The sequence below is a fragment of the Augochlora pura genome, chromosome 1 (genome assembly GCF_028453695.1).
Source record: "Augochlora pura isolate Apur16 chromosome 1, APUR_v2.2.1, whole genome shotgun sequence".
In the NCBI taxonomy this organism is placed as follows: Eukaryota; Metazoa; Arthropoda; class Insecta; order Hymenoptera; family Halictidae; genus Augochlora; species Augochlora pura.
The window spans coordinates 13,817,857-13,832,020 of NC_135772.1; the positions used below are offsets into that span (position 1 = coordinate 13,817,857).

Consider the following 14,164-nt stretch of genomic DNA (forward strand, 5'->3'; position numbering starts at 1 on the left):
AAGACCAATTCAGGATTCAAAATAGTAAATACTTCACATTCATAAACCAACAATTTCTAACGAGTCTTTCTTTTTGTTTCCGAATCCCAAATTGATCCTGTAGTACTAACCACACAATGTGAAATACCCTGTGCAATAAATCCATAATGCTCTCTTTCTAATGAAAACTGTAAACCGATGTACAAGTTCCAGGATGGTACTCTTCGAACAACGGCGCGCTTAAAAATATAATTTCTCTCTCTCCTTGTCTCACTCACCCTACGTCTTTCTTTACAAGAAATTAGTGTTCCGATTCGCTTATTATTAACTTCTCTAAACGTGGTCAAAGATCATCATGTATTATGTAAAAATGCTTTAAACTAACGGAACTTTCAACCGTTGTCGCGCGAAGTTTCTTCCGTCCCTAAAACAGTATAGATAAGCTTATTCGCTTGTGTTTGTGTTTATACATATGCGTTCGTAAGTTACGTAAAAATGATTTATTACAAAACAATTAAAAGAAGCAGAGTTATATAAAATATTTTCATCAACTTTAGACAGGTAAGAAATTTTGTATTCTCTCTCGTCGAAAACGTAAAATCGATTCGGGTGACTCCACTCTTCAAAAAATGCCCCAACGCATTGACACTTAAAAAATTTTCATCGCAGTATCAATTACTCTTGTCATATTATATAAACTTCGTGTCAACGTCATTGTATGCATGGCATCTTGGAAATGCTTCTAGTTTCCGCAGTTCGGTACAAAATATTTACTATATGTACAGGTTGCTCTCTCACTCTCTTTTCATACGACTTTTACATATATATCAACAGCTTCCTGCCCCCTCCCCCCTCCCACATAACGACATGAACCTAACTGTCGCCGTATACTAATCGACATCATGTACACTTACACCACTGCTCAAACATTTGGAACACCCTTCGCTTTCCTACATGACTTGATCTTAAATTAAAGTATAATTACTTTACCGTGAATCACGACTTAGGCGATTATTAAATAGCTCACATATTAGTAGAACCGGTGCTTAGAACATTTTATGTTACCGGAAAAAAGAAGATTTTTGGTCTGGCTGTAACTCCGATGTTTTAAAGATTGAAAGATACCCCAAAGTTCTGAGCGATAGCGTATAAAATTATACCTCTATAAAACAAAAGGGAGGTCGGTGATACGCAAAAGCTTTCATGTAAGTGCTCTAAGCAGCCTGTCTAATCGAACTGTAACTTACTAGGATTAGTAAAGTGTATCAGTCTTGAGCCACTTTCATAAAAGCTTCCACATGTATGCACAGGTCTTACCTATACATATACATACATATATATATATACTCGAAGTTATTCAAAGTTTACAATAGTGTCTTGGCACATTTCTCCTAACACGTAAATATTATATTCATGTACGTATATATGTGTTCACTGTATCCGATGTGTGACTTTGTGTGAATGTGTAATTTAAATGTGGACGTTGCTTATTGCTTGATTTATGCTATCACCAATGGTTCGTCGTCGGAAAAGCCTCGAATCACGGGGCTATCGTCCTCCTCTGAAAATATCATTAAATCTCATATTTATTATTATATTGTTGACAATATTACTAATTTGTTACGAAAATCAAATAATTCGCAAATCTAGATTTTAAGAAAATCAGTTTGAAATGTTTCAAATTGGTATAGCTTTGCAACAATACCACTTTTCTTGAAGCTTCAATACATATATTGCGTTCATATAGTAGCCTGTTCTTACTTTATATTTTATGAAACATTACTATATGAACACTTTACTCATAAAGAAGTGTTTATAAGAATCGACTTTTTTGCATCAATAACTCAGAAACTGCGTCATTGCTACAGTAAATAAGCAATACAAAACCGTATGATCGTTCAAAAAAAATTAAATATTCGAGAAATGATTATAAACTGCAGTCATTAATTTAATCCTCATACATTTTTCGCTTGAAAATTTATGTATTTTCTATTTTAAAAGTTTTGTATTTTCCGTAAAGTTTTGTATTTCACTACGATCACATCGCAATATGATGTGTATATTTGAAATACGTTAATCGCATTTATGCTGATAAGGATATCTAAAATTTTCAATATTCTTATGTAAGTAAACAAAGCTACTATAACAAATACTAACCCAAACCATCTGTAGTTCCCGGGAAGGTTGCTTGTCCGCGTCTTGTGTCGTAATGGCTATTGGCAAATTGTGTAAAAGTCTTTGACAGTTTCTTGTGTCTTACTACAAAGTACGCCAGGGCAGATCCCAGAACAACAATGAGTAAACAAATGGGTATAGCAAAAGACAAAATGTTGTTTGTACTTATTGTTACTGGTAACGCCAATTCTGAAACAAATTGTACTAAATGTAACTACTGTATTAAATAACAACGTCAAAAACATTAAAAACTGGAGCATTAGAATATTTAAAAATACATGACAAATTTCAAACCATAATTTCCATCTTTTTCCTAGTTCACAACTTCCTTTTCAAAGTTTATTTTATTCAATTTCCTCTGTCTCTGTTATAAAAATTTTCAAATCTGCTTATACATAAACTCAAAAGAAGCCATTGGTTTTATTTGTCTAAAGTTGCTGATTCTTCTTACATGATTAAAATCGTTTATGAAAAAAGATAATTACCATTAGGAGATATAACGCTGACAACCTCACTCAGATGACTTTTGTAACCTTCATGGGTGACTATACGAACAGCGAAACTATAAATTATATTCGGCTTGACATTCTTATAAGTGTACGGTGGTCGTTGAACCTTGTACACTGTAGCCTCGGATTCGTTCATTTTTTTCGATCCTTCCGTCACTAGAATTTCATAATGATACTCTGACGTCTTTAAATCACCAGGTAGATCATGCTCCTGCCAAAATAGAATGTACTCCGACTTCTCGGGAACAACCAGTAGCTGATGAGGTGGCGGTAATGCAGTAGCCGTATAGATAATTGGTCGACTTTGCACAGCATTTTTAACATCCGTTGCTATAACTATATTATACGTACTACCATAATTTATAGAGGTAAACGTGTGATTCATTTTTGTTTTATTTGTCGGTGGCAGTGTTACCGCGAAATGTTTATTGAGCGTTAACTCAGTCACAGTGATCTACAACATAAATAACAACAATACACCTATATTAGCAATTTTGTATTAAACTAAGAACTACCCTACATTTCCACTTGCCCTATCACATCGTACAATATTTGTCTGAAATATTTTTATAGAAGTTTACAAGAAAGTCGCATGTTTCGAATTACACCTATATAATTCACTTTTAATAAAACCTGTGTTTTTTATGCGTTATGAACAAAATAACAAAATGAAAAAACTCACCGTATATGCGATAGGCGAATCGATTACATCACAACTGGCAGACCAAAAAACAGTTATGTTATTATCCTTGTCAGACGGTACTACGCGTACATCTGTTGGTGCGGCACGTGGATCGAAACTCGTATACACACGATGTGCAAATCTCAAAGGACCAGTACTACCATACTGTCCGTAAACTCCAACCGCAAAACTGTATCTCTCACATGTATCTAGATCCTCGACTACCGCGTACAGATTCGATGTAAGCAACTTAATTTCTGGAAGATTAATTTATGAACCATTAATATATAGATTATATGGCTGCATAAACATACAAAAGGTATATGCTTTATAATTAACCATCATTTTTCTGACCTTTCCAATTATTTGACAAAAATATTTCTGGTCAACAAGAAATCATAGAATTACCTCTCCTTTTTTAGACACCATCATATATTTTCAACATTATCCAGTTATAAGTTAAAATGTTAACATAGAAAATTATTTGAAGTTATTTAAATCGCAATAACTTTTTTAGAACTGGACTGAACGTCTTGAATTTTTGTTCGATGATAAAGGGATCAGTAACTAAAATGCTTCTTTTTTTTAATTTTTTATTCCTTAGAATAACAAAAGAAAATAGAAAACTTTCATTTTTGTTTTTTAATCTGAGTCTATAATTTAAATTGTAATATGTTTGAAATAAAATTTTACATATTATCGTTTTTATACCTTACATAAGAATTCCTCTGTTCAAAGTAATCTCAAATTGCTGTTATAATCGGTCGTTAATATTGTTCTAATGAAGTTGAAAATATATGATGCCATTTTATAAAAGCCGAGTATCCTCAACTCTTTATTAAAAAATTATCAAATGCTAATTTTCAAAACATTTGTTGGTAGATAATGCAATATCAAACATTGAAACTTACCGTGAATATTAAGCTCAAAGAACATTCTCGAATAATAAACAACATATTGCCAATCAATCTTCTCCGTCGAATTAGGAGGTTTCCAGTGTAATTTCACCGCCATTTCGGGTTGATGTACTAAGTGTGCTTCAAAATCTTCGACCAATGGCAGTGGTGTTCCTTCTGTTGTAGCGGTTATGGTGGCTGATTTCCCAACATACTTTTCAATAATAACCGCTTCAACTTCGATATTGTATTTGACGCCAGGAGACAAGTTGGTAATATTGATAGTATTTTCTGGTACTTGCATTGGTGGTGAATTTAGATATGCCAAGTCCAACGGTCTTGCTGTCACCCGATATTGATCAGCAATCTTGATAGCTTTCCAAGTCAATGTGATAGAATAATTGGTGACCGCTACTACGGAAAGCTGTTCAATGTTATCTATGTTCACAGATCCATCGAAAGTCAATGTGGCCACATTTGAAGAAGGTGATTCATATTCCTCATTCTTAGCAATCACCCAAAATGAATAGGTTTTGCCTGATTCGAACGCCATGTCTATCACCGCTGACGTTTTTGCTTTGAAGAACCGTACGGGTGGTATGGGTGGTGCTATAAATCCAACATATCCAATTATAGGTCCATTGGAATGCGAAGGCGGTAGCCAATGTAATTCCACTCGAGTTCCATAACTCTGCTTGACCCTAAGTAGTCGTGGTTCAGACGGTGCACCTTTCCCAGTATTAACAATCATGTATTTTGCTGGTGGGAAGACAGTTGGCTGACCCTTCACTCTAACATAGACAGTAACATTGTACTGGGTATAGGGTTCCAAATTAGTGAACTGATATGTCATCTCCTCGATCCACTTGCTAGCATTGACCCACTTAGGAGACGGATTTGTTTGCGATACGTTTGCGATGGAAGGCAGAAATTCAAAGGTAACGTTGGATGGAACAGGCATCCACCAGAATAAGAGGAGACTTGTAGAACTGACCGAACGTTCATCGACACCCATTACTAGAACCTGGTAAATGCGTGAACTATTCTTCCAGCAGTTGCTTTCATCGAAGCCGTCTACACAATCTGGCTTACCGTCACAGTAAGCAGCCAGTGGGATGCAATTGATTTCGTCGCAAGGGAATAAACCGTCGTAACAAGAAGGCGTTGCAGCCGGACTGATGTGTGGTTCAGTAGAGCAGCCAAATTCGTCGGTACCATCAGGACAATCTTCAAAACCATTACAGACATCTCTGATGCGTATGCAAGCGCCATCCAAGCGACATTTAAATTGGCCATCATGACAAAAACCCTGTTCTGCAACACAATGTTGTTCATCCTCTGCAGTACGGCAATCAATCGAACCATCGCAAACCCAAGCGTTTGGTATGCAATCGCCGTTTAAACACTGAAATCTGTTTTCGCTGCACACTTTAGGTTCCTCAGTGGTAGCCACCGTAGTGACGGGAAGTATGTCGTCGGCATTTCCGCAACCAACTTCGTCAGAATCGTCGCCACAGTCATCCACGCTGTCGCATTTCCACCAGTAAGGCACGCATTTGTTATTGTCGCACATGAACATCCAATTATTGCACGGGCTACTGGGCATTGTCGGATTTGGTAGCGCCTCTGGTACAGCGGTAGCAGTACAGTTCACCTCATCCGAACCGTCGGGACAATCTTTGTCCCCGTCGCATACGAACGATTTATAGATACATCTATGATTGCCTTTGAACGAGTTACAGGTAAACTGCCAGCTCTCGCAGACGATGCTACTGCAGTTCTCCTCATCCATGCCGTCCTCGCAGTCTGACTCGCCATCGCACTTCCATACGCTTGGCATACACGTGTTATCATGTTTACAGAGCATTTCGTCGGATCTACAAGTGTTTCGCGCTACCTCTCCCGAATTGGCCTTGCAAAACCACTCATCCGATAAGTCCTGACAGTCGTTTTCACCGTCGCACACCCATCCATGTGATATACATCTACCACCGTCACATCTGAACTGTGAATCCGTGCAGGTAGAATACTTGCAGTTCAACTCGTCCGCACCATCCCTACAGTCCTTATCTATGTCGCAGAACCAAGATGGAGAAATGCATTTGGTGCCGTTGTCGCACTCGTAGTTCGGGAAGCAGGTTTTTCGGGGACAATGAAGCTCGTCGGAACGGTCTCCACAGTCGTTGTCACCATCGCAATGCCAGAATGCAGGTATACACACGTCATTATTGCAGGCAAATTGATTAGCTGCACATGTGCTGGCTACCCGTGGGCATGTAGAATTCGGATACGGGGTGCTACCTTCCGGACACATGCACTTGTTGTCTATCATCACCATCCCGTCCGGACAAAGGCATGAGAAACTGTGTTTTGGCGCTCCCACGCAAATGTGTGAACAGGTATGGTTCTCACAAGCGTTCGTGCCTTGTTGAATGCTGTGTGCGAACACTTTCAGATCCATCAAGCCAGTTAGCTCGCCCATGATGGAGGAGATACCTACACCGTGATCCTTGTCCGCAACAAATATCATCGACTCCCTCCAATCATCCCAGTACATGTTATCCTTGAACACAGCGACTGCAAACGGATGTGATACTCGTTCGTTTTTCGATATGACCTTCTTGAATTTTTTGCCGTCAAAGTCGCTCGAACCAATATAATCCTGTCTGGCGTCCACCCAATATATCCTTTCAGCTATGTGATCAATCGTTATACCGTTTGGCCATTCAACAGTCGGCTCAACGAATAATCGTTTTACTTCGGTTCCATCCAGATTAGCTCTCGAAACAGAGGCATTGCCCGGGGCCCAATCAGTCCAAAACATGTACCCATTCATCGGATGAACCGCAATACCTCTTGGCTTTTGAAGATTATTAGGTCCCAGAATAGTCCTTCGCATCCTTCCCATAGTAGATAAGTCTGTTCTGATTACTTGAATTCTCATTTTAACACCATCAACGAAGTATAACAGATTGGACACCCAGTCGAACGCCATTCCTTCAATGGAACTAAGATCAGTCTCTACTAGAATTTCAGGGGCGTTTGTACCATTGAAACATTGTCTACCAATCGTGTCGTTCACGATGTCTGCCCAATACAAGCAGTTATTTCTCATATCAAAATCGATAGATATAACATTTTTCAGGTCATGAACCGGCAACTTTTCCAGTTTTTCTTCTGTCAAATCGATGCGTGATATGTGTTCCCGTTGAGCAACAAGTAAAAACTGTGGGACCTCTCCAATGGGACATGGAATCAAATCTGGTTCAAAATACCTAGACGAGCCAAAAACACACTCGTCATCAGATATCTTTACGTAGCCCTTAGTCCGACTGTAAACCTCGCCCGGTTTACAAGTACTCGGTATAGCATAAGGATCGTAATCGGTCATAGATTTATTGCGAATACAAGTATATGGATTGACCTCTCGTATAAACCCGAATTCGCATTGATAATCCCTGGCTTCACATTGACATGAAATAGTTCGAACAGGTTTAGTATGATCTAGGCCAATGTAACAATTTGCTCGTGTAGCTCTTCTACTGAAAATTTCCTTTCGTCCCAATGTGCACGACTCTTCTTTTTCTCTGTATGTAGGAAACCAGTACTTAAAGTCCTCTTCTGTGCAATTTCTATCAAATACTTTTCGTAAATCGACTTTGATTATAAGCCACTGATGTTGTCCACTGTCCGAACCAAACATCGTAAATACCGTCGTGTTCTCTCCTGGTTCAGTCATTAACCCGTACACTTTCAACATTTTTTCGTTAAACGTGTATGATTGCCAAGATTCACCTTCGTTAACAGAATAAGAGAGATCCCTTGTTTCACCGCGCGATTTGAAATATTTTACAGCTACCAATAAACCGCCGTGATCACCCATGTTGAAGAAATAATAGTCTTTAAGGACTTGTTTCCATGACAAACCAGCGTCCCTGGACACGTAGAGCGCGGGATGACCTTTCAGATTTTGTCCTATTACACCAGTAGCCATTATAATGCCAGGAGCTGACTTTGAACTCATAATAGATACAGATCTAGTCGCAGGGTACAGATAACTGAAACGTTGACTCAGGTGCAATGAACACCCTTCACCACAGTGCATGTGAAATCCTTCAGAATTTACATCAGGTGTCTTGATGGGCTTCCACGTTAATCCATGATCGAACGTTATCAGTGACATTAAATATTCTGGTCCAATTGTACCTGATTCTGGTGTTCCTTTTACTTGGGATGCAATGTAGATACCACGGAGACCCTCGACCTTGTACAGATCAGTAAATGTTTCATCGGTTGCTTCACTGAAAATGGGTAAAATATGTAACTACAATAAAAAAGTTAACGAAAATAATGTTAACTAAAATAAGGCTTACTTCAACCATCTGTCGTCCTTCCATGTACCATTAGGGAAGAAAGTGAGAATTCCTTCAAGTGATAATGTAAACAATGCCTTTTTGTCATCTATAACCTCTGATACATAAAGGTTTACTAGAGTTTCGCTGTGAGCAACTGTGACAAAGACTGTATTGTGTGAAACATCAACAATGTGATAATTTTTACGAGGTAAGTTTGTGTTAAATTCAGCCTTCACAAAACTGTTGTTCTTATAAGATATAAAAAGCTCCAAATTCTCTGTGCCATTCTATTGTGAAAAAAATGACTATAATATTTATATGCACGAATGGACTCTAGTATGAAATATCAAAATAAAAGTAAACATACACATACCTTTATGTTTCTCGATGTTGCAAATCTATAGTCACCTCTGATTTGAAAATCTTCAACGTTTGTTATCACAACTTTCAAAGCTCGGTCCGCTATTATTATTGCTTGTGAATATAAAACCGAGTTATAAAAATCAGGCCATTCTAAGACAGTATTTGATCCAGAATGCCCTATTCGTTCAATTATTAAAGAGGATGCGGGTGACCAGAAAAATGCTTTCACATATGGGTAAGTTGATACCCAACTTCGTCCCTCATTATTCGACAGCCATAGCTACGATAAAATAAGAATATATTTATAGAACAATAACATATAACTCTTTAATGAGAAAACAATTAACAATTGAGAATCTTACTTTACGTTCTGGATCAGTTTTATCAAGAGCAAGGAGCACTCTGGTGTTCTTTTCATAAAATGTAATTTCAGTTGGATGAAATTGCAGTTTGAGTCTCTGAATGGTTTCTCCATTATTTCGTGTAAAGAAAAGTAAACTATTTGTACTGTCCACAAAGATACACTGGAAGAGATAGTACACAATTAATATTAGTAAATATTGTTAGTAAGTAAACATAATATTCATATATACACTTACGAAATTGTAAGATTTTGGATGATTTATAAATTTATCCAAAGATGCATAAGGTGCATTTTCATCGGAAGAAATTCTAAAAAATTCAGTTTTGTTCACAAATGTATCTCCATAATCGTAACTTATGTAGACAGCACTGGGATTGCTGGGCACATAAAGTTTATTTAACTGAAGACGCATCATAGGTGTACTATCTCTTGCCAGGCATATTATTACATTAGACCCCTCCCCAACCCAATGCACCATCAATTGTTGATGAGAATCATTTAAAGCATTTATCTGTAAAAAGAAACATTAAACTGATTATGAAAGCTAATCATTTATTGGACATATTATTTTGTTTGCAGTTATTATTTGTGATGAACGTTATCAAAAGAAATCAATCATAGTATAGATAAGAATTAATTGATAAAAATTGTTATCAGCATAATATATAAAATGTAACTTCTCACTTTGACTTCATAAATTGTATGAAAAGCACATAATAAAGTATACAAAAGCACACACAAAATCATTCGCATAAAACAGAATAAAAAGAAGGAAGTTATTTTATCATGAATAAATTGATGGATATAACCGATGACTCATAGTAAGTAGTTTGTATTTCTTGGAAAAATTATGACTTCATGTTGATGTTTATGTTCAATTGTAACTGCATTACAAATGTACATATAATATGGTTATTCCTAACATATTACTTTTACTTCCTTTATCTTACCTACTATTTTCCAATAGCTAATTTCATAATTATTTATAACTAATCACAATTTATTACTAAAACTATTTTAATAAAAATACATTACATCTATTTTTAAGAGATAAGCATAAACATTGTAACAGAATTTTGCTATTATCATGATTGATATAATACTTTTTAATACTATAGTTTATTTCATTGACATGGACATGCTGTCACATGCTTCTTTGTTATCACAGTGTTCAGGGGCATCTTCCTATGACTAATTGTCATGTACTGCTGTATCATACTCCTTTAGACAAGAAGAATTCAAAACAAAGATAAAAATAATGTCACTTAAATTTTCTAAAACACGATTCAATTACGATTCCAATTAATGGAATTCAACAACTGTTATAAAAATAATTTAAATGCGATTAACTACGGAAATGTATTTTGTTTTTGCAATCGTTTATATAAAGAAATTTCATTTATTTGAAAACGAAAAAGTATCCGAAATTTTTACGTAGCAGTAATGTATGTAACTAGCAATTATAACATTATAGATACTGTTTCATTCGATAATTAATCATCAAACTGTCGCTCATCGAGAAGAATAAATAAAGACTTAATTTTACTGTGTACTTAATCGTTCGTTGAAACTCGAAAGAAAAGGGATAAAAGGAATAAAACAAGCAAATAGATAAATAGAAAAAAGCACGTTGATCGGAAAATAAAGAACTATTCAAAGCGGTTACTGACCTCTGCATGTCAATAACAGAACGACTATGACGCTATGGTGCGTTTCGTCAAGATTGATTAAATTTAGTCCGGAAGGGACATAATATGGCAATTACAGGCTCCTATGGTCGACGCACAAAGACCGCATTTGTAAGCCGGCCTTATTAGCTGCCATATGAAATTCTGAAAATTCTGGTATCTCGCGTGAACCCACCAAGTGCACAACCGAAGATAAGGCGACAAAAACAAAACGCAAATTATGCGGGAAACTGGTTAATGGCATTTCCGCTCGTCGAGCTTGTTTGGTCCGGTTAGCCTGTATACGATAGCGACCAACATGATTGCGTACCTTCGTTACAATCTTCGGGTTATTAGTCGCCTGTGTTGGAGGGACTTCCCTGCGGCTTCGACTCGATGACGTTTCGCTAGCATCGTCGTGCAAATACTCATTTCGGTCAATGACAAGTGACTGTCTGCCCGGGAAAGAACTGTCGTCTTCCAAAATGTGAAGTGTGGTCGCTTTGTCACCAAACCTTAGTCCATTATTCAATCTTGTTAATAGTAGCAAATGTAAAATAACCGCGGAATAACGAAAGGCCGATCTCGTCCGGCCGGCCATCTTGCTCAGACTGACTTTCTTAAATGGCCATTTACGCGTATATATGCACTCAGTCATGTACAAGGTGTCCTAAAAGTCTGCAAATTTTCATAACGACGCCATATCAAATACGACTGTACAAATTATACTATAGTTGACAATTGATTATTAAAAAAAAAATTGTACAATGACGGGAAATAATTAATTTAATTTCGAATAGAAGTTTAATTTTCTAAATGCGTTCCATTGTTCAACAAGAATTCTTGTAGATTCTCGGGTACAGGTTATCGTATGTCTATAATTATACGCATGATATTCCCATCGATCTGATTTTTATATTTTCTGTAAAAAGTAGAAACTGCATGAGAATAAAACGATATAAATTTATTTAAATTTCGTCAAATTGGCCAAGGACTGTTAGAACACCGTATGTAAAGAGTGCGTTTCTATGGAATCTGGAACCTTCCGCGAATTGGGCAGACTGCATGCTCGAAAAATATTGTATGTAATACATATGTATACACATATATAAATATATATATATATATATATATATATATATATATATATATGCAGTGTATATCAACAACTAAAATCGCTGACTACGACAAGTGAAGACGAACGTAAAATAGCAAACTTGTTTGAATTGGTATTTAATAATACAATTATAGCTTCGATAGAGATTTTGTCACTAAATAAGTTTCTTAACGAGCTCTTATCGTGGGAGGTGATGGCTCATTAGACCCAGTGCATTCGTAGTAGGTAACGTTACACGATGCTGATGTAATGTTGGACAAAATAATAACACACATTACATCTTCATGTATTTTGTATATTTAAGGGCAGATCATGCACTCTTTAATTTTGCATACCATCCTCAAGGTAAACATGTAAAATTTTAGGTTTTTGTAACTCTTAGGTTTTTACTTACTCTCGACTGTCGGAAAGGTACAAACAGTCCGGAAGACATACGTTTGTATACATATCATTATCTGTAATTGTTGCAGCTTATAACAAGGTCAACCGATTTTGAAAATATATTCAGCGTGTATATGTACCATATAAATTATTTAAATTTAAAAAATTCACTTTTTAAATATCCGTTATTTGGTCAAATAAAAAAGTTAAGATAAAAGGTGTCCTCATTTATTTTCTATCATTCTAGCCATTCTTTAGTAAACTAGTACTAATATTTAAACAAAAATTGAAGTCTGATCTAATTTTAGAAGAGTTATGCCTTTTTAAAATATGTTATTACGTTCTCCCCGAGGTTGTAGAAAAAATTATAAAATGTATTTTAGAAACCAATATTTTATGGAAATAAAATGTAGAATGTCATCTTGACGTTTACGTATCATTTTACATCATATTTCCGTCGATTTTGGTTGAAATAACCCTACCTTTTTTATCGTTTTTTAAATCGTTAAAATTATTTGTATACTGCTTCCCATTTGAGTATATTCGTGTTGATAACTTTGCTCAAGGCTGAGTGATATGGTGAGCCTAGAAACGGAAATATAATGTATAGTTCCCGTTTCTAATAGGAAGTGTATACATCTTTGATCATTTTAACATTAATTGAACACATTTGTCTAATTGTTCTTTTGCTACTGATTTAATATACGTATATATAGTGAGGGGTACAAATACCTTTGTGTTAAGAATTCTGAGATTCGCTGTACGTGTCACTATTTGTGCGACCTGATAAAAAATTTATCTCTGTTTTCAGTGATAGCCAATACTGCCCTATTCCATAATACTGGTGACGCTCATTTGACAAGTTAAATACAGGTTTTCTTTTCTCGATATATTATGTAAATGATACTTCTAACCGGGCCTAATCCCGATTATCCAAATTAAATTCTTGTTTACACCAAACATGATGTTTCTTTACTTTTAAGTCAGTAAAAGTATTCATTAACGAAGTGCAATTAGTCTAAAGTTAGTCTCAGTAACAGATTTTTTAGATTTAATATGCTTTCTTTCTTCGGAGTTGAATTTAGATTTTTGCCGCCGCGTAATGAAAAGGAAAGGTAAGAAGAAGCGTGGTCGTAATAATTTAAAATACTAGTTTTAGCATTTTTATGAAAACATATTATTTATTATTTAAATGCGTTCTACCAAGGTGACGATCTCTATTAAATAAATAGTTCAGTTGAAATGTAATATATCTGATGTATGCCCGGGTAACATTCTCTGAAATAAAGTAAATATCTATGTCTATATACAGAAAATAATTCATACTTTTCGTATGATTTTTTACTATGTATACATAGAAAAACCAAATGCGAATTTTTTCTGAAAAACTGGTGTCTCCTAAAAACTATTGCTCTAAGCGAAAGCCCATTTAGCTTACACCTAAATCCACCTCTACCTATCTTGTATAATTATACTACACATACAGAGTGGCCAGGTAATTCTTAGTAGTACACCTGAGCAAAATGTAAATCTACGTAAAAAAATTGATATAGCATTTTTTAATCTGGTGCTCCGTTTTCTGAGAAAATCGATTTTAAAGTTTGTTTATCCCTGTAAAGGGTTTAGTTATAGTGTATTCTTTTACTGCAGTTACCTCCGTCCGAGATAGTGGTTAA

General features: G+C 35.8%; 1 protein-coding gene across 1 annotated transcript; it reads right to left on the reverse strand.

The window, feature by feature from the left end:
• Positions 1-460: 460 nt before the first annotated feature.
• Positions 461-11,663, reverse strand: LOC144472434 (sortilin-related receptor). The gene is made up of 10 exons (XM_078185526.1): positions 11,322-11,663; positions 9,559-9,834; positions 9,322-9,483; positions 8,970-9,239; positions 8,615-8,883; positions 4,257-8,542; positions 3,346-3,602; positions 2,640-3,117; positions 2,137-2,343; positions 461-1,540 (listed from the first exon to the last, which is right to left on the reverse strand). Exons 1-10 carry the CDS (start codon positions 11,646-11,648, stop codon positions 1,479-1,481), a joined length of 6,594 nt encoding a protein of 2,197 aa, XP_078041652.1. The 5' UTR covers positions 11,649-11,663; the 3' UTR covers positions 461-1,478.
• Between the last annotated feature and the right edge of the window lie 2,501 nt (positions 11,664-14,164).

Coding starts and splice junctions, on each gene's coding strand:
- LOC144472434 (XM_078185526.1), bottom strand. CDS start 11,648: ATGACTGAGTGCATATATACGCGTAAATGGCCATTTAAGAAAGTCAGT. Junction 9,240..9,321: donor AAACTGATCCAGAACGTAAA/GTAAGATTCTCA, acceptor ATTTTATCGTAG/CTATGGCTGTCGAATAATGA. Junction 3,118..3,345: donor ATTCGCCTATCGCATATACG/GTGAGTTTTTTC, acceptor TTTATGTTGTAG/ATCACTGTGACTGAGTTAAC.